Source organism: Bos mutus, chromosome 12, assembly GCF_027580195.1.
Source record: "Bos mutus isolate GX-2022 chromosome 12, NWIPB_WYAK_1.1, whole genome shotgun sequence".
Lineage (NCBI taxonomy): Eukaryota > Metazoa > Chordata > Mammalia > Artiodactyla > Bovidae > Bos > Bos mutus.
In genome coordinates, this window is record NC_091628.1 from 21,515,689 (window position 1) to 21,539,975 (window position 24,287).

The following is a 24,287-nucleotide window of genomic DNA, read 5'->3' on the forward strand; positions in this document are numbered from 1 at the left end:
ACCGACTCAGTGGACATGAGTTTGAGCGAACTCTGGGAGATGGTGGAGGACAGAGGAGCCTGGCATGGTGTAGACCATGGAGGCACAAAGAGTCTGGCATGACTTAATGACCGAACAACAATAACATTTCTCATTCAGTACTTAAGATCAGAAATGACCCATCTGAGAAAAATGCCTGACTTTACTCCTAATTCTAGTTGACCATGAGTTTCTCAGCTTCAACTTTTCAGGCATCAGTGTTGAATAGAGTGTCACAAGAGTTAGTGTCCAAACTGGGACATTTATTAGAATAATAGGGGACCCTACTTATCATTAGACCAGGCGAGTATAAAAAACAGGACTGTCCCCAAGCAAACCAGGAGATGTAGTCACCCTGTTTTAAAGCCAGAGGTTGAAATGTTTCTGTTTATTCAAGTATATAAGACATTTTGGCTTATATATACTTGGGCACATGTAATTGAGGACAATTTGCAAACAAATATTGCTGGTAAGGAGTTTTTCCCCTACCTGGGCTTATCTTTAGCTTTCATGTAGTCAGATCCTGCAATCAAAGAACTGGGTCCCTCAGCAGTGAGAGCACAGGGTCCTAACCTCGAGACTGGCAGGGAATTTCCAGCATGACTCTTATGCTTACTTTGTTTACACTTCATTTTGTATCATCTTTTAGCTTTTCATTGAGTTTCCTTTGAAAAGTCCTGATAGGGCTCCAGGTTTTTTTCAGTTTTAAAGGTTGTATGGTGCGTATGCTCACTCCTAACTGATCCTAATTGTCATAGTTTGTTTGTTTCCCTGACAGTTCATTTCAAACAGTCTTGGGATTCTGCTTACACGGTTTTATTTACTCACTTCACTTAAAGATAGTCCCCAAGAAGGAACCCATGGAGAGTCCATCCACGCCTAGCCCCAGTTCACTAACCAAAGCGTTTGTGACGTCAAGGAGGCCCCACATGTGGTTGTTCAATTTTAGGATGATATTTAGGCAGCTCTATGGGTCTAAACAAAGTAATACTGCGTAATCGGTATATTCCTTGTGTTGGCCCAAAAGTTTGTTTGGGTTTTTCTAGAAGATGTTATAGGAAAACTCGAACGAACGTTGTGGCCAAGCCAATATAATGTGGTCATAGAGAAAAAGGTCTAAGCTAGGTACGCAAGATACTTTGAGTTTTTCAGTTTTGCTCATGTTGATAGGAGATTGTTTATTGAGCTGGTGGGGGGGGAAAAGACACAGAACTGAACAAATACAGTGGTGTTTTTAATGGCATAGAAGATAGCAGTTGTCATAAAGATCATGGCAGTTTGTGATCCTGGGGTAGCAGCGTTTTGAGAATTGTTTTTGCTGCAGGATATCTCTCTAAATCATGTCATTGACTGAGTGGCATTTTCCAAAAATGACACTGTGGAATGTTAGTTTTGGATGGAGTTTTAATAAAATGTCAGCTGGCCAGTTTTACGCAGATAAGTTTTCACATTTTGTTTTCAAATGAGTACAGTCGTATGCCTTGGCAGAGATGATCGGCCCCTAGTCACCTTTGGAGATGACTCTGTGGGTGGAAAACCTGATTGTCAACCAGCATCATAAACCACCCCACATTCTGCAAGTTTATTTTGAACTGATTTCCTAAAACCACATTTTTATTTAATCTATAGAGCTGGTAACTTTAATTTTTTTGGTGCACAGCATATACGTGTTAAGTAGAGAAATTTTTGAGAGATTCATTAATACTGAATTGATACAGACTTTAAAAGGATTCCTTTCAGGATGTTCTTTGTTTCTACATGAATTTTTTAAGTGATCTGAAATACGTTAAAAGTTACAAAAATAGAATTAATGGCTTTTTTTTTTTTTTGTCTGCGCTGGGTCTCCATTGCTGCATGTGGGCTTTCTCTAGCTGGGGTGAGTGGGGGCTTCTCATTGCGATGGCTTCTCTTGTTGCAGAGCACAGGCTCGAGGGCACGTGGGCTTCAGAAGTTGTGCTCCCAGGCTCTCGAGCACAGGCTCCGTAGTTGTGGTGCACGGGCTTAGTTGCTCTGTGGCACGTGGGATCTTCCCGGACCAGGGATCAAACCCGTATCCCCTTAGTTGCACGGTGGATTCTTAGCCACTGGGCCACCAAAGAAGCTGCCAAATTAGTGATTCTTAAAAGGCAATTCAATACATTCCATCTGCTTTTTCTTCAGTGCCAAAATAGTGGTTCATCTTCACCCAGCTGCTTCTAACAAAGAACCCGGCCCATTCCAGAGCAGTAAGAACTCCTACATCAAGCTCTCCTTCAAGGAACATGGCCAGATTGAGGTAAGTCTCCTTATGAATAAAACTGAACTAGAAAAGTGGCTTTGTATAAATCTGGTTGTTGTTTGTTTATAGGATGGAAGGCAGTATTGCTCAACATACCCGTTTTCACCATAACTTTCCAATGAAATTTTCATCATCTCTTAAACCTGATCAGTGAAGAATATGAAGTTTAGGTTTCAGTGGGAACAGGAAGCAGGAGGATGTGGGAACAGGAAAGATCGGAGGCTGGAAATGAGCTAAGTCGTGGCACTAGGTGACTAGTGAGGATTCGGTGCTGTAATTTGTTTGGATGAAGGGACAGAGGATGATGCAGTGAAATGTGTAACTTCCTCTGTGCCTGACAGTTCACCAGCCTTACACCAGGCAGTCTACCTTTATTAACTCCATACCAATCTAACTGTTGTAAGTTCTTATTCCACAGTATCATGGTTTATACGTTCTGGCTAATAAGTTGGTATGTAAATATTCTTTAGACATTGATAAGCCTGTGTTTATCTCCCCACCAGGATCATAAAGTATGTATGTTCTTTTTCTTTATAGCATCTGACCCAGTGTTCTCGATCCGCAGGCTCTGAGCAAATTGAAGTGACTAACTCAAGTCATTCTCACTGTAGTTGAAAGATACAGTTGTTGGTTTTTTTTTTTTACGAGCATAGGCATGTTTTGGCCCTAATATCTGGCCTCACATTTTAACTAGACAAATTATTCTCTGCTTCCTTCATGGATAATGGTTGTGTATTTTTCTTGGCACTGGGTCAGTTTCAGTATGGATCGAAAACAATCCACACATGCAGGATTGTTTAAAGTCAGTCTATTTATTTCATTGTCACTCATCTGTTTGTTGAGAATAGTTCACTTTATGTAGAAGGTCAGTTCCTTCTTTTTTTTTTTTCTTTGTGTTTTCTGAAGTTGATCCAAGAAAAGAACTTCCTTTGATTTCCTTTGATGTCTCTGAGAATTCTAGGCTTGTCACAAATGACCGAACAGACCTCTCAACTAAACAAATGTTAAGTAATGATGTGTATGAGGATGGCGCAGCCTGCCTGATTCAGTATCGTGTATTAACACATATATATGGAATCTTGACAGGCGGTACTGATGAACGCATTTGCAGGGCAGCAGTGGAAACGCAGACTTGTGGACACAGTGGGGGAAGGAGGGCTGGGACAAATTGAGAGTAGCATTGAAACATATGCACTCCCATATGTAAAATTAGATCGGCCGTGGAAATTTGCTGTGTGACGCAGGGAGCTCAGCTCAGTGCTCTGCGGCAACCTAGAGGGGTGGGATGGTTGGGAGGTGGGAGGGTTCGAGAGGGAGGGGACATATGTATACCTATGGCTGATTCCTGTTGATGTATGGCAGAATCCAGCACGGTGTTGTAAGGCAATTGTCCTTCAATTAAAAAGAATTAAACAAATTAAAAACAAATAAAGTGTTTGTATGTGCATAACAGTTTTACAGGCGTCTATCAGAGGAGATGACACAGCGAAGATGGGAGAATATGCCAGTTCCCCAGTCATTACAAACAAATCGAGGACCCCAGGTATTTTTTTAACTGTTTCCTAATCCAGTGTTTTCAGCTCTGTCTTTGCATCTTCATTAAAGGAAAAAGAGTTCTCTGATTATAGAGCTCGCCAGAAGCAAAATGATGATGTTCTAATTAGAACCTTATTTTCACAGAACCTGACTTAGTACTCTCTAGACAGTAGACACTTGGAAATAACACATGATTAACTACTTACTAACGTAATTTCAGGGTGGCAGGAGTTAGAGTCCATCTTCTGGCATTATGTTTTTCATAATTAGCATGGCATCTGACAGAACAGACAGCAGTACCACGGGGTGACGTTTTCCAGGCCAGTCTCATTCACCACCAACTCTGGACAGGCACTCAAATGTGTAAAAGTAGCTTGTATAATAACTGTCAAGTACCAGAATTTTAACTCTTAATTTTTTGCACATTTGAGGCCCTATTAAATATCTGATACATGCATGATGACTTGCCAGAAAACAAAATTGAAGAGGAAATTTAATTTATACCTGAAATACAGAGTAAAAATATGCCATCTATTTTTGTGTTCAGTCTTTATTTATAATGATTTGAAGGTCATTATGTGTGGCCATAAACCGACAAACGTTTTGAAAGGAAACTGGATGTAATTATGTGCTGTTTTTCTTGGGTTCTTTGCGTGTCCTCTCTCGCCATTGAACACACAGTGTGGTGGGGTTACAAAAGAGTGTGTTCTTCCTATTTGGGACATTTTATTTTCTACTTTTGTTTTTTAGCCAGGAAGAATACGGGCTGTAGGAATCGTAGGTATTGAAAGGAAACTGGAAGAAAAAAGAAAAGAAACTGACAAAAACATTTCTGAGGTAATTCTTACACAAGTTCCTGTCAGCTGTCTTTTTCAGCCATCTTGCTTATTCTTTGGGATACAGCTGTGGCTGCCTCCATTCTGTGTATTGGAATATAGCTTTCCTGAAGCCACAGTTCCCATTGAATGCATCTACTTCAGGTTGGCATAATTAAGCCCAAATGTGTTTTAAAAAGGCTTTCCAGAAAGGAATAAAAAAGAAATACAGATTGATTTTGTGATGTTAGAAAACGTCATGAATTATTGTCCATATATTTTAAAGTCTAGGTGGCATTGACTGGATGGTACTCATAAGGAATTCAAGGTCCCCTGTATAATTATTTTGAATGTTTGATTAACTTAGTTAAGGGGCAAATGCTGTTCTGCGGCCCTTGAGTCTGATTGGGCACCCCCGCTTCAGCACTGAGGACCACTCAGGGACCAGGCACGGAGATAGAAAGAGTGGTTCAGACCAGCACGTTACGTCTTCTAGGAGCACAGCTTGCACTTTGGTGTTTCTGAAACCTCATCATATTTGAGGAAATTCAAGTAAAGGGGAGGAGAAGGCAATGGCACCCCACTCCAGTACTCTTACCTGGAAAATCCCATGGACGGAGGAGCCTGGTAGGCTACAGTCCATGGGGTCGCTAGGAGTCGGACACGACTGAGCGACTTCACTTTCACTTTTCACTTTCATGCATTGGAGAAGGAAATGGCAACCCACTCCAGTGTTCTTGCCTGGAGAATCCCAGGGACGGGGGAGCCTGGTGGGCTGCCGTCTATGGGGTCACACAGAGTCAGACACGACTGAAGCGACCTAGCAGCAGCAGCAGCAGCAGCAGCAAGTAAAGGGGAAGGAACTCTAGTTTAAAAAATGAGCAGTGCATTAGATTTGGGCAGTCAGTTAATACATTTACATCATCATCAGTTTTCCCATGTTTATATGAAAATGGTCTTGCATTTTTATGAAATGATTTTATGAAGTAATTTTTATAATTTTTTATAATAGTTTGTAAGTAAAATTCCATTGATGAGTGCTGTTTATGGAATTTCAAAGATTTACCTCAATCAAATAAAGTCCAAACTGCAAATAGTTACCAGATACTTGTGTTAGTCAAGGTTTCTTTTAAGGAGAAGTAGTATTTCAAACGGAGAAGGCAATGGCACCCCACTCCAGTGTTCTTGCCTGGAGAATCCCAGGGACAGGGCAGCCTGGTGGGCTTCCGTCTATGGGGTCACACAGAGTCAGACACGACTGAAGCGACGCAGCAGCAGCAGCAGTATTTCAAAACCATAATCTGCCTGCTAGAAATTTGCATCTCTATTGAGTTGATGTTTATTTGTAACCCTTTCCACTGGAAAAAGCTAAGGTTTTTTTTTTAGTAAAAGTGTGTCAAGAGGTCACACTAATGCTTCTTATTCAAATTCAGGACTACACTAGTGAAGAATTACTAAAACAGTTAAAAAGTGTATATATATATATATATATTTTTGTATATGTTCTTCCCTTTCTTCCCAAATGTAAAACATAGGTGTGCTGTATCTATTAATACACTGTCTGTGCATTCAGCCACCATGTACCCTCTTCCATTTCCCCTGTCATTCAGTCTCATTCGTGAAAAAAACTGTGTGTGATGCGCCTGGTCCCTACATTCACTTCCCTCTGTTCATTTCTGTTGTCTGACGCTCATCCTCTCATAGATGTTTGAGAAAGTGCTCATGGGAATAATACTCCCTGAATTCTGGCATCTCCGTGTTCCTTGTACACGAAGGTCAGTTTTGCTGGATTTATAGTCCTTGGCTCACATTTTCTTTCCTGAGTGCCTTCAATGTGTGACTTTCACTTTTTCGTCTGACATGAAGTGTTGCCGCCAGAGTAGTGAAAACCTCATATTCTCCGTTCTTTGAAGTCACTTGCTGTTTTTTCTAGATGCTCAACAGATTTTTTTTTTTTTTTTATCTTTTGTCATTTTACTAGAATGTTAAGTGTTAGTCATTCTGGATTGTTATTCTCAGGGACACAGTATGCTTTCAGTATTTGGTTTCAGACATGTTTTCTTTTCATTTCAGAGATGTTTTTCTATTATTTTCAATAATCGCTTTGGTATCTTTTTCTTCTGAGACTGTATGTTGCAGCTTTATTGCCAGTCTTCCCTCTTTGTGACTTTCTTCCCAACCCTTTTTGGCTTTTTTATTTTAGAAAAATGTCCTCTTTTTCACTCTTTTTTCTCTTAAGATATTATCTGTTGTGTTTATTCCTCCTGTGTTCACCTAGTAGTATAGTCTTTTTTTTTTTTCTTTAACTTTTCATTGTATGTATTTATTTTTGGCCACACCGCATGGCCTGCTAGATGTGGGATCTTAGTTCCCTGACCAGGGGTGGAACTTGGTCCCCTTGCGTTGGAAGCACAGAGTTTTAACCACTGGACCACCAGGCAAGTTCCTAGTATAGGCTTTATTTAAAAAATGATTTAAAAAATTCATTCCTGATTTATGGTGTTCTTTCACAACTTCTATCATTTTATCAACATCTATCAGCTCATTTTGAAACCGAAGGTTAATTTTCGATCCGATCTGTGAACATGTCTTTCTGGCTTTCTTTCATTATCTGTAATGTTACTCGGCTCCTGATTTTCCTTTTTTCTTGTAGTAACCTTGTGTGGGATTTGACCTTGATACTTTGCTGTTGCTAATTTTCATGTGAAATTAGTTTTCCTGAATTTTTAGAGGAAGGCCTAGCTCAGGGCGGCGTCTCTTACTCCACAGTGCTCACTCTTGTGCTCTGTTCATGCGGGGCACACGAGGGAGGTGACTTGCCGTCCGTGGTTTCCTGGCCCCATGCCCACCCCTGTCTTTAGCTGACCCTTTCCCCGCTTCCTATGTTACCCCTGCCTCACTCAGGTTTTGATTCCTGTCTCAGTAGTTTCTCCCCAATGTGGGCTCCTGTCCTGGCCGGGAAGCCTGGGGGTGGGGGGCCCTTTCCAGAGTTTACAGGCTGCTTCAGCCCTGCCTGAGGACCCCTTGCCCGCATCCACTGCTGAAGTGGGCAAAGCTCTCTCCGTTTCAGTCCCTGACCTCAGGTTTGCCCGTCTGCTCTCGAGTGATGCCTGCTGGCTGGGTCGGGGTCTCCTCTCCTCAGGTCTGTCGGTTGCTCTGTTGCCTCCCTTTTCTCTCTCTGCCTCACTGTTAAGATGAGGAGCTCTTGGGGCTCTTGGTGGCTTGTCTCCACTAGCTTGTGTCTTGGGGTTCTTGTGGAGATCTCGTCACTCAGCTTCTTTGTATATGCTGCCTGTGGGTCTTAGAGGTTTTGAGATCTTGTTGGCCCATGTTCATGGTGGGATTTGGAGAGATTCAAAAACGATGCTGCCACAGCCCCCATCTTCCCTGAATCCTCTAGTCCCATAAAATTCCAGCATTTTCTCATGAGAGGGCTTCTTACTATCCAGAGAGGGGATCATCTCAGGGCTGGTGATGAGACTTGGAACAAGGGTTATGAGGACTTGGGTTTCCTGATTTGCAGACAAGTGTGGTCTGCTATGTCCCAAGCACTCTCTGCCACCCAGAAGGTGCTGTCGCTGTCCTCTTGCGGTGGTTTTTGTAGTCACCCTTCTGTGTGACAAGCTTGGAGGTGGCATGGAGCAATGAACCAATTTTGCATTATCAGTATTCCCTTTTCTAAAGGCTGCCATACTAACGTGGTATTCAGAATAGCGTTTTTCTTAGCTTATGAACTGTTATTCCACTTCAGTGTGGTTTTCAGAGTTGCATAGTCAGGGGAGTCCACACAAGCATCGGGCTCTTATGCAGGTCATTGATTTCTTCACCAGATGGTCCCAGGTGGCGCAGTGGTAAAGAACCCGCCTGCCAATGCAGGAGACCCAAGGGGATGTGGGTTTGATCCCTGGATTGGGAAGATCCCCTGGAGTAGGAAGTGGCAAACCACTCTAGTATTCTTGCCTGGCAAATTCCATGGACAAAGGAGCTGGTGGGCTACAGTCCATGGGGTCACAAAAAGTCAGACACAACTGAGCAACTAACATGTTCAATGCTAATACCAAATTTTAGAATAATAATAGAAATAGAAGTGAGGACGCTTTTAATTATGCTTTATAATTACCTAGAATTTTTTTATAGGTACTTCTTCCAAAATACTAAAATATTTGTATTTATTTTTTATGGACTATGCACATTAAGGGTTAATTTGTGTATTCTACATAGACTTACCATTATTTTCAGCAGACTTTTTCTATGAAAATATAATACAGTAAATACAATGACTTACCATATAAAAATTTAGAAATGTTGTCTTTTCTTTTCACTTAGGTAAAAGAAATCTAGTAACTGTATATGCAAAGTAAAAATCTAAGTGTGTAAAGTGTCTGCATTTTAATTTTATTTGAAAATGAGGTTGGTATGCGATTTGCCCTCCATTTAAACATTTGAATAGCCTTAGTTTCAGGGCCGTTGCCCAAAGTTTCCCACAAAAGGTTTCCTGCATCTGCTGGCCGCTGCTGATAAGAATCCAGTGTTTAAGCCTTTTGTTTATCTGAGGAAATTCCTGTTAGGTGTGTGCACATTCGTTCCCCTTTGTTTTCGGTAGCAGCCCAGTGAGTTGACCATAAGAATTGTACACAGTACTCTATTCTTTTAGCAAAGTCTTTCTGCAGATGGGGGATACGTTCCTGCATGTCATTAAGACGGGCATCAGCCAGGCTGAACCCGTGGACCACTGTTCTCGGTGGATTGAAAGAGTTTTCAATTAATGATAAGCTGCTTAATTGGTTTTAAAAAGTAACATCTGTGCACATCAGTTAGATGCTATTCTGCACTGGAAGTGTGTGAGTGTGTGCTCATTTGTGTCCGACTCTTTGTGACCCCATGGACTGTAGCCCGCCAGGCTCCTCTGTCCATGGGATTCTCCAGGCAAGAATACTGGAGTGGGTTGCCATGCCTTCCTCCAGGGGATCTTCCTGATCCAGGGATCGAACCTCCATCTCCTGCATTGGCAAGCAACTTCTTTATCATTGAGCCACAAATACTTGAATTATAAATATATCTGATCAAGTTTGAAGAAGCCTTTGGAGGGGATGGATGTTCATTGTAGTACATCAAACAGTTGATGGGTTTTATTTAGATATGTTTTGGTGGTATTTAAATGTTCTCTTGTGATATCCAGTTTAGCCAAGGCTACAAGTATAATCTGTGTAATATTCAAGGCTGAGGTTTATGGTTTTGGTTAATCACACCTGCTATTAAAGCCGAAATTGTTGGACCCAAAGAAGTATTCCTACAGCTGCATGTTGCCATTTTCGGCCAGGAAAACTGTACGACACCTGTGATTCCTGACCTCTTATCTGGGAAAAACTGGTGACAAATTTTCTTACTTGTGTCAAAGAGATAATATTTTCTAAACTATTGTGTCACCTTTTGTTTGTTTAATCAGTAACTGTTTTCTTTCTGAAAATTTGTTTTTTGTAGTTGGTTTTGGAAATTTGACAGCTTCTAAGCTAAACTGAATTCTTTAGGATAAGGTAGATTTATGACTATATAACTATTCATATAAATAAATTGATATTTGTCAGAAAATTTCATAAATTTCTATCATAGGGAAGAAAATAGAGTGCTTCATTGCTTTAAAACGTCTCAGTTCTTTAGACAAATTCCAACAAAATTTCATTTCTCATTTCAGGCCTTCGAAGACCTCAGCAAGCTAATGGTCAAGGTATATGTCATTTACATGTATTAAATTCATACCAGTTATAATACACTTTTGAAAATTTATTTTGTTAGCAGACATTTAGGGACATTATTTCTTTTTGCTCTTTTTCTGTTCTCTTGACAGGCTAAGGAAATGGTGGAGTTATCAAAGTCCATTGCTAATAAGATCAAAGACAAGCAAGGTGACATCACAGAAGATGAGGTAAACGGGTGGCCTCTTTAAGGCTTTGAGAACTAGATTACAGAGATAACACAAGGGCATTCTGGTGGTTTACCAGCATGCTGTTTCTTAAAATAGTGTTTGATTTCTTGTAGGACTTGAGGATATATGACAATGTGGAAGAAAAAGTCAGCCATAAAAACTTTGTTAGCTCTAGCAGAATTAAAGGATATTTCAGTACTTTTCCTGGAATGTAGAAAATAAGAGATACTGAAATGTGGAAAATTGTTCTTGACATACCCTTAAGTTTGATATGTTTCATTAAATTTGTCTACAATCTGGTCACAGCTGTTTTCCTAGGTTTTTGGTTTTATCATTTGGTTGACATTAAGCAGAAGGATGGTTGTTACCTCAGTCTCATCTGCCACCAAACCTGTGGGGTAAATAGAGACTGAGATACTAAGGCAGGAGGAGAGTAATGATCCGATTTATGCCAGGAAATACTAGGAATTCACTCATATATTTCACAGCATAGAAACACAGTAGAAGAGATGGGTAGATATAGAAATAATCGAGTGGAACTGAATGTCTGATGGATTTCAGATGCTGGGTAGAGAGACTAAATCTGCATAGTCTTTTTGTGTATCTTTCCCTCTCCTTATAGACCATCAGGTTTAAATCCTATTTGCTGAGCATGGGGATAGCTAACCCGGTTACCAGGGAGACCTATGGCTCCGGCACACAGTACCACATGCAGCTGGCCAAACAGCTGGCTGGAATACTGCAGGCACCTTTGGAGGTAAAAACAAAATCTTAATGGTCTCTTTAAATTGTGTTAAATTATTTTTGTGTCATCAGAGGTCTTAAGAGCTTAACTCCTTTCATGATGTGGCTTCTATTCAACCAACATGTTATTTTTCCTTGCAGTAATAAACTAAACTAGTTCAGTGATTCTTTGGAGAAGGCAATGGCACCCCACTCCAGTACTCTTGCATGGAAAGTCCCATGGATGGAGGAGCCTGGTAGGCTGCAGTCCATGCTAAGGGTCGGACATGACTGAGCGACTTCACTTTCACTTTTCACTTTCCTGCATTGGAGAAGGAAATGGCAACCCACTCCAGTGTTCTTGCCTGGAGAATCCCAGGGACGGGGGAGCTTGGTGGACTGCCTTCTATGGGATCGCACAGAGTCGGACACGACTGAAGTGACTTAGCACTTAGCAATGATTCTTTGTCAATAATTTTCTAAATTGTTTTTAATTTCCATTTCAGATATCTAAATCTGTTTGATACAAAAAGTCTTTCTTATCTCTTATTTTCAAAAGGAAATATATAATCTGTATATATTTTAGACACATTTTTTTCATATACCGTGTGCTATTAATAACTTCATAATAAAGTTTCATATTCTAGTTTAACATTATTCAGGGAATCAAAACTTTATTAAAGCACCTGTATTAAGAAATATTTCAAACAGATGACAGAGTAGGATAGCATAATGAATCCCTATGTCCCCATCATCCAGCTCCACTCAAAATTATTTTAAAGTGAATCCCAGACATCATATCCCTTTACCTGTAAACATTTAACTATGTAATTATAGTGATAAAGATGCCTTTAAATGTGATTATAATCCCATTTCACACCTAAAAATTAAAAAATAATTTTTTAGTATTATCGGATACCTAGTTAGTATTCACATTTTCTGCTGCAGTTGATTTGTTCAAGCCAAGATACATTGCAAATGTTTGATTTCTTTCAAGGTTTTTTTTTTTTTTTTTAATTCTATGGGTTTTTCCTTCTCCCATCTCTTTTTTCCCATCATACAATTTATTTACTGAAGAAGCTAGTAGTTTATCTTACAGTGTTTCAGAGTTGGATTTTGCTAACTGTAAGTTACCATGCTTCACCATCTTGTGTGTTCCCTGTAAATTGGTAGTTATATCTAGAAGTTCTTTTTTTTTGTCCTAATAAAAATATTCCATAGAGGGTTTTGTGCGTTTCCATCAGAAGGTATGTTATATATGATTATCTTTTTTGTGTGATATTAACAGCTACTGACAGTCATTATCTATATCTGTTACTTCATTAGGGGTTGCAAAATGGTGATATTTAATTCCATCATTTATTTAGTTATTAGCTGGAATAACTTAAAACATTTAAATACACTTTTTGAAACATAGTGTCCAACCCCTCTTTTTATTTAAGTAAATGTTAAAACAGTAATTATAGTATTAAAGTCCAAATAGGGAATTTGAAGTGCCTCCTGGTATCTGAATAGGTTCCTGGTGTGTAAATATAGTTTTCAAAAGCTTCTTAAGAAATTTTATAATTTATGATTTTGCTCTGATTATGATTTCTATTAGGAAGTGCTAACTAGTGCTAATTATAATGTTTCTTTTTATTTAATATTTTAACAGGAACGAGGGGGAATAATGTCACTTACGGAGGTGTACTGTTTAGTAAACCGAGCTCGAGGAATGGAAGTAAGAATTTTTAGATATGCTTTTGGCTAAATATAGACTTTCTTGATAGAATACAAATTCTCCTACAATGAATACAATCTGAGGAAGGGCTGTGAATATCAAAAGTATTGATATTTTGAAAAGCAGTGTGGTGCAGTGAAAAAGAACACTGCCCTGGGATCCAGAGGGTAGATTCTGTTCCTGGTTTTGCTCAGTGACTTTGAGTAGCTTCCTTAACCTCTCTGGAACTCAGGTTTTTTACCTTTAAGATAGGGTTTAGATTGAGTGATACCTCAGCGTTCTAATAGCCTGTGTTTGTGTCGTGATGAGCAAGACTATGCCTGGTGACCTTACTCTGTGATTGTTAACTGTTTTGAATGAACCTGGCTGGACTCAGATTGCCTGTGGATAACACAGTGGGGAAGCTGCCCTGTTCCTTTGGCTTAGAATCAGCCCCAGCTACACCTCAGCTCTCGCTGTCCTTTCCACTCACATGTCCTTGGCCTCCAAGGGTCTGTCTGTGCAGTCTCTCTGCCCTCCACGCAGATAGCTCACACATGTGTCTCCAGTGCTCACCCAGGTTCCCCAAGTCAAAGCTCTGCTCTGTGTTTTTTTGTTTTTTTTGAAATTTTTGACTGTGCCACACGGCATGTGGGATCGTAGCTCCTCAACCAGGAATTGAACCCACATCCCCCTGCATTGGAAGTGACCACTGGACCACCAGGGAGGTCCCTCTGCTCTGTGTTTTAATTTGAGCAGTCATAGTAATCATCCCGGTGGGTACTTATTATCCACCAGGCGCTCTGCACGTGTTCTCTGCTTATCCTCCCCATCACTCAGTGTGGTAGCTACTTTTACTCTCCCCATCTGGGGGACAATTAGGGGATGAGGACACTGAGGCTCAGGAAGATTCAAAAGCTTGACCACGGCTCTACCAGGAGACAGTCTTGTGACAGAGATTGGGACTCAGGCTGGACTGGCTCCGGAGCTATTCCGTGTGACTCACAGCTGCTGGTCACCACTGTACTGAGCTGATTCTTCAAGGCCACGTGAGCCAGAAGGGTAGCCACTACGTAGCTACAGGTGACGATCGTGAACTTGAAATGCAGATAGTCCAAATTGAAGTGTGCTGTAAGTGTGAATTACACCCTGGATTTAGAAGACTTTGTATAGAATAGAGAAGTGTTAACTATCTTATTAATGATTTTTATATCAATTACAGGGCAAATTTTTGGCTCTTTTGGGTTGAATAAAATATATACATTAAAATTAATTTAATCTGTGTATTTTTTAACGTGGCTACTAGAAGGTTTTAAATTACCTATATGACTTGTATTATATTTCTTTGGATAGCACTGCTCTAATGAATAGATGTCTTTGCTTCTTTGTTAATCCTTTTTGCCTTGTAAGTGAGTAAGCCACCTAAAATCCTTGATGCGTGATCATTTTACACTTATCTCTTCTGTTTGAGTGGTCATCATAATTACATAGCATCACTCTATTAAATTTGCAGTGTAAATGGTAAACTTGTATTTCTCCCCCCCTCTCTAGTTGCTTTCACCAGAAGATTTAGTGAATGCATGCAAGATGCTGGAAGCGCTGAAACTACCTCTCAGGTAAAAGAACCTTGTGGGAAGTTTGCCGTCTGTTGTCACAATTCCACCCTGAGTAGACAGAACAGCCCTGTAGGTCTGTCCTCTTGCGTGGTGAGCCAGCATATACATCACTCTTCTGGAAGTTTGTTTCTCACATGTGGGCAGGAATCACCTGGTACCATGGACATCTGTCATCCCAGCTTCCATCCTTCTCAGGGCTGTGCAGGGCCTCAGGGGCAGGTGGTCAGACTCTTGCCAATGTGGGCTCCTCCCATGAGGTCACAGTGACCAGTCTTTCTGTCCTTACACAATTTTTTTTGTCTTAGTCTCTGGAGACCTGGAAGTACAGTCAGCTGTGAATTGTGTTTTCCTTATCCTCAGGTTTTAAAAAAAGTAGCCAGGCATATTTTACTTAGCACGTGGATTACAGTTCAGAATTTCATTAACTGTTTATGAGCTTTTTTGGTTATGCTTTAGTCACCCATGGTCGTTATATCTGAAATGCTGTTTTGTGTTAATATTGCCCTCAGACCTGGGCATAAATGAAAGTAAAAAAATATTTTTGCCTCCCCGAGGGTCCAAGATCCCAGATGTTCACGGCTTTGTTCTCCCTTCTTCGACTTTTAGACTCCGCGTGTTTGACAGCGGCGTCATGGTCATTGAACTTCAGTCCCACAAGGAGGAGGAAATGGTGGCCTCAGCCTTGGAGACGGTACGGGGACCCCGTTTCCTCCCTCCCTTGTTAGAGCTTGCCCCCCGAAGACCCCAGTGCTTAGCAACTTGAGAAACAGGATTTCCTTTTGAATTTAACTTTGCTAAAAAGTAATGTTCACAGACCCAATTGAAAACGGTTGATCATTAACAATGAGTGACTATTCATCACATTTATACTTTGAAAGCTCTTTGAAACTTGCCAACACTCATAACATTTTGTAAGTAAGGGGAGCTAGAATGAGGGAGGTGCTTACTCCCTTTCTGTTTGAAACTCAGCCTTGAGAGTAAGTTTTTAACTTTGTCAGAGTGTTACCCATGATTGAACTTTTTCTTTTAGTCATACCCACGTAAGCTGCATTGTAAACATTGCAAATTGTTTTGTAAAATAATTGCTTCAAAAAATATGGAAAGCAACTGTAGTTTAGGTGGATTTTGCTGGCCAAACTGATTATTTGTTAGGACCTTGAAATATTCTTATTTTAAATTTGATGAAAGTTTCAAGACTATACATATTCCGATCACATACTTAAAACCAGTCCTGTGTATAAGGGTCCTTCGCTGGAGCATGTACTATGCACTCAGTTAGAATTTGTTGTATGTTCCTTTTCAGACTATGAAGTACATTGCCCTTATTGGGCTTCCCAGGTGGCGCTAGTGGTAAAGAACCCGCCTGTGGATGCAGGGTACTTAAGAGACACGAGTTCAATCCCTGGGTCCGGAGGATCCCCTCGAGGAGGGCATGGCAACCCACTCCAGCATCCTTGCCTGGAAAATTCAATGGACAAGAGGAGCCTGTCGGGCTATAGTCCGTGGGTTCGCAAAGAGTTGGACAGCACTTAAGGGACCTCGCGCACACACGCACACACTCCCTATTACACAATGTTTCAGTCTACAGTGTTTGTTTTGGGTCCTTCCACTTTTGTAGACTTAAGCATTAGTGAAGAAGCTTTAGTTCTGGAGTGATTTTAGTAGAAAATTCAGTCAATTATTTCCTGAGTATACACATAGATATTCTCAGGTTAGTACCGAGGTGGCCTAAATGATCACATTTTTTTTCCTGCTCTGTGTTTCTGTTAGGTTTCAGAGAAGGGATCGTTAACATCAGAAGAGTTTGCTAAGCTCGTGGGAATGTCTGTCCTTCTGGCTAAAGAGAGGTAAGCAAGGTCTCTGCTGCTCACTTGTAGCTCTCATTTGTGTTTCTGAATGAATGGATGGATGATGGTGTTTTTTTTCCCCTTGACTCCTAGGTTGCTTCTTGCTGAGAAGATGGGCCATCTTTGCCGAGATGATTCAGTGGAAGGCTTGCGGTTTTACCCAAATTTATTTATGACACAGAGCTAAGAGTTTTGTATCTGAAATAACTTGTTATCCATATACTTGCATCATGGAGAGGTTGAATGCCATTGAGCTAAGGGTAAACCCTGATAAACAGAATTACTGGAACTTTGTAGTATCATACAAGACCCTTATAATTTCTCCCCAAATATTATGATCCAGGAAGCTTCTCTAGGATATATATAGGAAAAATACAGAAAGCTGAATGCCAATATGAATTCAAAATCATGCTACCATTGTATAGAAACCCTCAGAGTTTAACTGGAAATTTGGTGGATTTTAACTCGATCTTCAAATCTGACCATTTTTTAAAGAAAAGAATTTAGTTCATTGGGGGAGAAGGAGAAGTTGCATGTTTGGACAGTTTAGATCGTTATTTTGGTTTGACTGAAATTCGCTGAATTATAAAAGAAGTTTTCTTTGCATTTAGTGTGCACCTTTGAGGGGTTTTCATGAAGAAGTTTAGACCTACAGTGTAGTTTAAGAACCTGACAACATCCAACTGCAGGATGTCACGTAAGGCTCTTCCTAAGGGCTTTTTAGAAGCAGCCATAGGCATGTCTTCAGCAGACCAAATAAAGCAGCTTAAAAAAAAGAGAGAAGTTTTCTTGACTTCCATATATATAATCTGACTAGTTCCTTTTTCTTTTTTTTTAAGTGATGATTTCATGGCTGGCATTTAAAGAATGCAACTATGTCATTCTGTTTTAAAAACTGCTGTGGATTTTGCTAGTGAATTAAAGAGCTGTATGGACATGCCCGGAGATAAGGTGACAAATTTGGGAAGTAGACTGTTCAGGATTTCCCTCAGATTGTTGTGTGGGTGGAGGCGCCTGGAAGAACCTTGAACTAGCTTTACATGAACCTTGGTGCTCTTTTACCTCAAAGCCAAGGATGGACAAATAGAAAGTGGAAATGTTAATATGTCTCCTTTTCCTTCCCTTAAGGAGTTTTACTGCTGAACTTTAAAAAACTCTTTCTATCATCCTCTAGCAATATTTTTTTCCTTTGCTTCACACATTATAATTTGTGTGGAGAAACTCTCACTAGGAAGTATTACTGAGATGACTGGCAAATATTGAATCCAGATCGCTTGAGTTTTCTAGTGACCGCCTGACTTCATTACTGCAACACGGCGTACAGTCCGATGGCATTACCTCAAACTCAGGGACACCACAGGGAGAGCCCCTTTCAAGGCTGAGTTGGCAGTGGAAGGTCACTGATAGGTTTTGGCCAAGCCTCTAAAACGGGTGGTATCTGTACTGAGAGAACCTTTGAGACCAGGAGGCAGGAACGCTCAGGCTGAGACTCTGGGCTCCCTGAGACATCCTCACTAAGAAGTGGAGGACCACTGCCGGGCTGCTGCAGATGCCCTATGGGCAAGGTCCGGGCACCCTCAGCTGCAGACCCAGGGAAACCCTCCACGTGCAGCCAGAGTCGATCCCTGACCCCTGCCTGATCCCTGTTGCTGCTTCACATCCTCCAGTGTCACGGGAACGTCGTGGCTGAAGCATCCTGACTTAGTTCCAAATCTGTCGCTGATTCCACGTGGTGATGACACACCCCTTAACATCCCCTCTCATTTGTCTGGGGGGAAATTCAGTGTCTGGCTGCCCAAGTCTTTGGAGCCATTGTGTATGGTTTTTGGCATGTCACTCCTCTCTGGGAAGCACTCTGTCTCACACACACACACACACACACACTCATCTCATTCACTCCATATCTCATCTGGCCAAAGTTTTTAAAAATTACACAGATAAATAATCTGTTTCACCAGTTGGAATGAGTTGCAACTAAGATTGTTAGAGCTACTGGGTCTTCTAGCTCTAATGGTGTTGATTCATTACAGCAGACTCATGAGTCAGCATATTTATTTATACTAGTGTGCCAACACATTAACAAAAATGGAGCAGTCTGAATTATATAAAGTGAACTAAAGTGACATGAATCTAGTTTTGCAAATGTCACATTAATTAAAAAACAGGTATGATTGATTTTATTGTTTTAAAGTGGGCATTCTTCACTGTTTCCAGACCTCTATATGTATATTTTTGTTCTTTGTGTTTTGTTTTTGCCAAATAAGGTGTCATTTTCATTCCTTTGTTGGTAGAGGTTATGTTTGAATACAACCAGTCAGGCCCTAAGTGCAAAAAAGTTCCGTCTTCTTGGTGCTTATCACTGTTATATTATTATTTTTGCTTTCTAACTTTGCTCTTCAAAGCACAAATCTGTAGCTTTATGATAATGGAGTATTTCTAGTCACATACTGTCCAATTTTTTACATTGTACAAGTGAAGAATGTTTTCAGGGTTAAATGATTGGTATTAATGTATACAGAGTAAAATTATTGCAAAATTTAAAAATGATTTTTCTTGACTTGGTGTTCTTTTTAAATACTCTTTGAAAATGTATGAAAATGATAAAGGTTTAGTCAGAATAAACCCATATATTAAGATTTTTTCTTTTAGATTTTATAATCAAGTTGATTATAAATATTTTTGACCTCAAGGTCTTACTATTTTAGTTGTCTTAAAAAATGGGAAATGACTCATGAACTGTTCTTTTTTATTTTTTTTAATTCTTGATGTGAATTCCACTGTTGATTGACCATGTGTATATAGGTGAAGGTACTATCTCTTGTTCCCTGTTACCAGACTAAGCCAACCAGACATGGATTTATCATGTCATTATTCTCATGTTCAGATACTTAGAATGGTTCTTCCTTGCCCAACAACCTCCGAGTTTCCATCTGATACAGTAGAGTCACAACTTCTATGATGGGTAGGTTTTAAGGTCTATGCTTAAGGATGGAATCAAGCATGCTCAAAATGATCCGTGAAAATCTCTGAAATTGCCAATAAAGTTCTCTATATAATCTTACAAGTAGAATGGCTGTAAAGTGATACATGGCTATGAATATTTTATGACTATAGCAAGTAAAATATATAATAAAAGACTATATATCAACAGTAGACTTTTGTAGTACCAATAATTAAAGTACTTAAGTGTGTCTTTTTTGTTTTCCTTTTTCTTCACTATGCTGATAGGTATGGCTGAATTTATGTAAATGTATCGCTGATCCTACTCCTTATGATAGATCTTAAGTGTCAGCTCCACGGGGGCAGAGATTTTTCTCTGCTTTGTTCACGGATGTGCCCTCAGCCTAGAGTGAGGCCTGGCACACAGTAAGCGTCCAACGAAATGACAACCAAATGAGCGACCGCCCGTGTGTGTGCCTGCTTATAAATGGGCTTCACTTCACCCTACTTTCATCTCTCATTGAATTCAATAAAAAGAAACATTTTTGAATACCTGTTGACTTTGTGTGAGGAACTGGGCCACTGGGGGATACAGAAACGAATAAGATGCAGGCCCTGCTTTTAAGAGGGTAGCCTCACTGGGACATAGACATGTGAGCAGCCTTAACTGAAGATGGGAATGAAGTCTGTGCCATGGCAGGGGCACGGGTGCCATGCTTGGAGGACAGAGGAGGGAGGCTTCTGTTCTGATGGAGGACAGTCTGAGAAGGTCTGGTGGGAGAGGAGGAGCTGATCCACTAGGCTCAAGAGAACCAAGAGATGGTCAGGGGAAGGCATTGATCAGGCCCTTCCTCTTCCTGGGCCACATTGCCCTTGTTCAGACGTCCCTTTGTTATTTCCTCCCATCCACCCACCCCTATCCTAATAATCAAAACCATACTTTGCTCATTCCCACCTGCTCTAGAAAAATCTGTTTCCGGGACACAACTACTATTCCGAAACCCAATTAACCATATATTGGGTTGGTCAAAAAGTTCATTTGGGTTTTTCCATAAGCTCTTACGAACTTTTTGGCCAGCCCAACACTTGACTGTCTTTTATCTTGTTCTCTGTTATCTCGATGCCACAAGAAAATAGAGAAATTAGATTTCTTTAAGTTATAAGGAATATCACACAACACCTCTTTGGAATTCCCAGTGACCTACATCAATAATTGTACAAGGTAAATTCCTAGTTAAGTATTCACTCAGTTGAGTGGCTTTTCAATTATAGTGTGTCTTGAGTCTGAAACTTTAGTCTGTGTCCTTTACTCTCTTTCCAAGAGGCTTCTTATCCACACTTGTCCAGCCTCAGCCTGTCTGAGATACGCTGTCTTATTCAAATTCCATAACATGGGCCAGGTCCATGATGTGGGAAGCGTTCCAGAAAAGTTAGATTAACACACACATAAGGTCTTATTTTCACAATGTGACAATTGGGTCAATCATTTTCTTTCTTGTGCTCTAATAATCACAAGTCAGTTAAAGCTTGTCTCTCAGAGTGTTATCTAGGGGGAAAAAATCTCCCTATTTATATAAAGGGTATTATTGAGATAGTGAACACATTTTACACAATTTGCAAAAGATCCCTTGACCAGTCACTTACTCAAGATATCTTTGTCAGCCAGCTTGTTTTAGTTTAATACAGCTAAGACCATACCACGGTTCTTTTGAAAGTTTTTTCCTTTAAATTTCTGTTGGCTTCTTTTTAGAAAGGATTAAACTGTCTTAACTATATAGTAAACAGTTTGGCAAGAATTCAAATTAAAGCAAAAATGACCAAACATCTCAATAATGCTCTTATTTAAAAATTGACCAAGCACACTGACCCCAGGCCCTTGCAACTTCGATTGAGGCAGAGTGGGTTTCTAGGGAGAGTGTGTGTCTGAGAGATCAACACTGAGCAAATTGCTTTCTATACATTTCACTCATTCACCACAAAACTTCAGTATGACTACATTAGATGTCTTTTGCAGTGGAGGAAAGGAGGGGTTAAGTATTTGCCCGAGGTTATGGAGACAAAGTAAAGAGGAACTTAAGAGCCTCTTGATGAAAGTGAAAGAGGAGAGTGAAAAAGTTGGCTTAAAGCTCAACATTCAGAAAACAAAGATCATGGCATCTGGTCCCATCACTTCATAGCAATAGATGGGGAAACAGTGGAAACAGTGTCAGACTTTATTTTGGGGGGCTCCAAAATCACTGCAGATGGTGACTGCAGCCATGAAATTAAAAGACGCTTACTCTTTGGAAGGAAAGTTATGACCAACCTAGATAGCGTATTAAAAAGCAGAGACATTACTTTGCCAACAAAGGTCTGTCTAGTCAAGGCTATGGTTTTTCCTGTGGTCATGTATGGATGTGAGAGTTGGACTGTGAAGAAGGCGGAGCGCCGAAGAATTGATGCTTTTGAACTGTGGTGTTGGAGAAGACTCTTGAGAGTCCCTTGGACTGCAAGGAGATCCAACCAGTCCATTCTGAAGGAGATCAGCCCTGGGATTTCTTTGTAGGGAATGATGCTAAAGCTGAAACTCCAATCCTTTGGCCACCTCATGTGAAGAGTTGACTCATTGGAAAAGACCCTGATGCTGGGAGGGATTGGGGGCAGGAGGAGAAGGGGACGACAGAGGATGAGATGGCTGGATGGCATCAGCGACTTGATGGACATGAGTTTGAGTAAACTCTGGGAGTTGGTGATGGACAGGGAAGCCTGGTGTGCTCCGATTCATGGGGTCACAAAGAGTCGGACATGACTGAGCGACTGAACTGAACTGAACTGACTGATGGAGGCAGGCTGGACTTTATTTCTGCTGCATCTAACTCCCACTCTTAAAATGAGCTCTTGCTTTCAAAACCAAAAATGGCAGGGCTTGTGGCATGTATTTAAAAGGAGTTCTCACTTGGTTAATGAATAGATGTTGGACTAGATAATTCTGACCGTGAAATTGGATGGTGACCTTTGCCAACTAAAAATTGTCACCTGCTACCTGCCTCTGTAAGCATTTGGTAACCTGTCCCTGCAATCACTGACCCTAACATACCCTTGAAAGGAGTTTAGGGTGGAGATCAAGAATGACACTGCCCTGGAAGGCTACCTGGGTGGCAAAGCAGTAAAGAATCAGCCTGCCAATGCAGGAAGCTTAGACGCAGGAGATGGGGATTCGATCCCTGGGCTGGGAAGATCCTCTGGAGGAGGGCATGGCAACCAACTCCAGTATTCTGGCCTGGAGAATCCCATGGACAGAGGAGCCTGATGGGCTACAGTCCGTGGGGTCACAAAGTGTCGGACATGACTGAGCATGCATGCATGCATGTGCGCTGGGAAACAGTGCCAGAACAGGCCTTCAGACAGGTATTTTTCAGATTTTATGAGCTCAGTTTCTTGCCTCTTATATCTAGAATAACAGTAAAATTATCAACAGAGACATCTGTGCCTGGTGACTAGCACAAACCACCTATATATACAGACCTCCCACCCTACCTCTTGGGAGCATTTCCTCGGAGCTATCTGAGAGGAGAATCCTGGGCTTTAGTCTTCATTTTGCTCCAAATAAAAACAACTCTCAACTCTCACATTGAATATTTTTTTCATTCCACACATTAAAGCCTTTTTTGAATCTTTGGCTGGATTGAATCAGTACAGTGCTTTGCAAATTTGGTACCTCTGATAAGCTCTGATAGCTCTAATAACCGAATAATTGGGCTACCTTTTAAAAGATTAAGTGATAGATTCAAGGACCTGCAAATGGTACATTTCTGAGTTAAAAATGGAGACAAAATTTACAAACAGTGAAATGAACGGATATTAAGTTGGATGTTTTGACAAATACATAATGAATCCGTGTAATTCACACCTCAACCAACAGAATGTCTCTATCCCCACTCCGCACACACCACCGCCCCCTTCCCCGCACAGATTCCTGGAGCCTCGTTCCAATCACCTGCTCCCCAGGGACCACCAAATCTGGGCTCCGATTTCCTTACCACATTGGTATGCTAATGGTAAACTGTCTTGCACATTTCACTCTATTCAAAAACAAGCCCGGCTGTTAAGGTGGAACTCTATCCTCTCCTATTGTTTTAAAAACACAACTTGAACACTTCCGGATTCGAGTTTTTAAAACGTTATTTTTAATGTAAATAACCAATCCTGGCTCCGGAGAAAAATGAAGAGGCACCTTCGTGAGCTCTTCTCTTTTGAAGCTTTTCAATGACGTCTGGAAAACCAAGCTTACAGCCAACTTCAATGACTGCCTCGTGATCCCCCAGAAGATAATGACAAGGGGGCGGTGGAGGGGTCGGAGGAGAAGAGACTGGGTCGCAAATGCGGGGAGACAAGGCGGCTCGCCCTGAAACCCGGCTCCGGGTCGCGGGGTAGGGGTCCGCGGCTCCTCCCCGCAGGCCCCGGCTGGCCGCGCGTTTCCTGCAGGGTTTCCTGTCCAGCCGCGGGCCAGCCGGGCGCGGGCAGGAAAGGATGCGCGGCCCAGAGCGGGCGGGGCGGCTCTGGCGGGCTCCCGGAGGTCCCCGCCCGCCGGGTGCCGCCCTCCCCGCGCCGTCGGGGGCGGTCCCGGGCGGGGCTGCGGGAGCGGCGCGGCTGCCCCGGGCACAGTCCCGGGACGCGGGATGCTCCGCCAGCTACCTCGCCGCCCGTGAAGTCGCTCGCCCTCCGCCCGCCTCGCCGTCCCGCCGGCCATCCCAGAGGTAAGCGGGACCTTCTGGTAGCGACCTGGGGTGCGCCCTCGCCGCGGGGTTCCCGGAGGCTCCCGGCACCCTGCTGCCCAACTCCCCGCCGCCGGAACGCGCAGGTGGACGGTACTGCCCCCTCCATGCACCCAGTCCGTGACCCTGGCTCCCCGG

General features: G+C 41.6%; 2 protein-coding genes across 5 annotated transcripts in view; both read left to right on the forward strand.

The window, feature by feature from the left end:
* Nucleotides 1-19,608, forward strand: part of VPS36 (vacuolar protein sorting 36 homolog) — a 31,583-nt gene extending 11,975 nt beyond the window's left edge. For all 3 annotated transcript variants that reach the window (XM_070380372.1, XM_070380371.1, XM_070380370.1), the window contains exons 4-14: nucleotides 2,179-2,293; nucleotides 3,750-3,839; nucleotides 4,583-4,669; nucleotides 10,340-10,372; nucleotides 10,493-10,570; nucleotides 11,193-11,327; nucleotides 12,948-13,013; nucleotides 14,544-14,608; nucleotides 15,215-15,299; nucleotides 16,379-16,455; nucleotides 16,549-19,608. In XM_070380372.1, the coding sequence (XP_070236473.1) occupies nucleotides 2,179-2,293; nucleotides 3,750-3,839; nucleotides 4,583-4,669; nucleotides 10,340-10,372; nucleotides 10,493-10,570; nucleotides 11,193-11,327; nucleotides 12,948-13,013; nucleotides 14,544-14,608; nucleotides 15,215-15,299; nucleotides 16,379-16,455; nucleotides 16,549-16,642 (925 nt within the window). In that variant the 3' untranslated portion in view covers nucleotides 16,643-19,608. The remainder of the gene's footprint in view (nucleotides 1-2,178; nucleotides 2,294-3,749; nucleotides 3,840-4,582; nucleotides 4,670-10,339; nucleotides 10,373-10,492; nucleotides 10,571-11,192; nucleotides 11,328-12,947; nucleotides 13,014-14,543; nucleotides 14,609-15,214; nucleotides 15,300-16,378; nucleotides 16,456-16,548) is intronic.
* Nucleotides 19,609-23,886: 4,278 nt separating this feature from the next.
* THSD1 (thrombospondin type 1 domain containing 1) overlaps nucleotides 23,887-24,287 on the forward strand; it is a 28,340-nt gene continuing 27,939 nt past the window's right edge. The window contains exon 1 of one of the 2 annotated variants that reach the window (XM_070380374.1): nucleotides 23,887-24,131. The gene's annotated coding sequence lies outside the window, so the exon portion shown is untranslated. The remainder of the gene's footprint in view (nucleotides 24,132-24,287) is intronic. The other variant, XM_070380373.1, reaches the window with a different exon arrangement.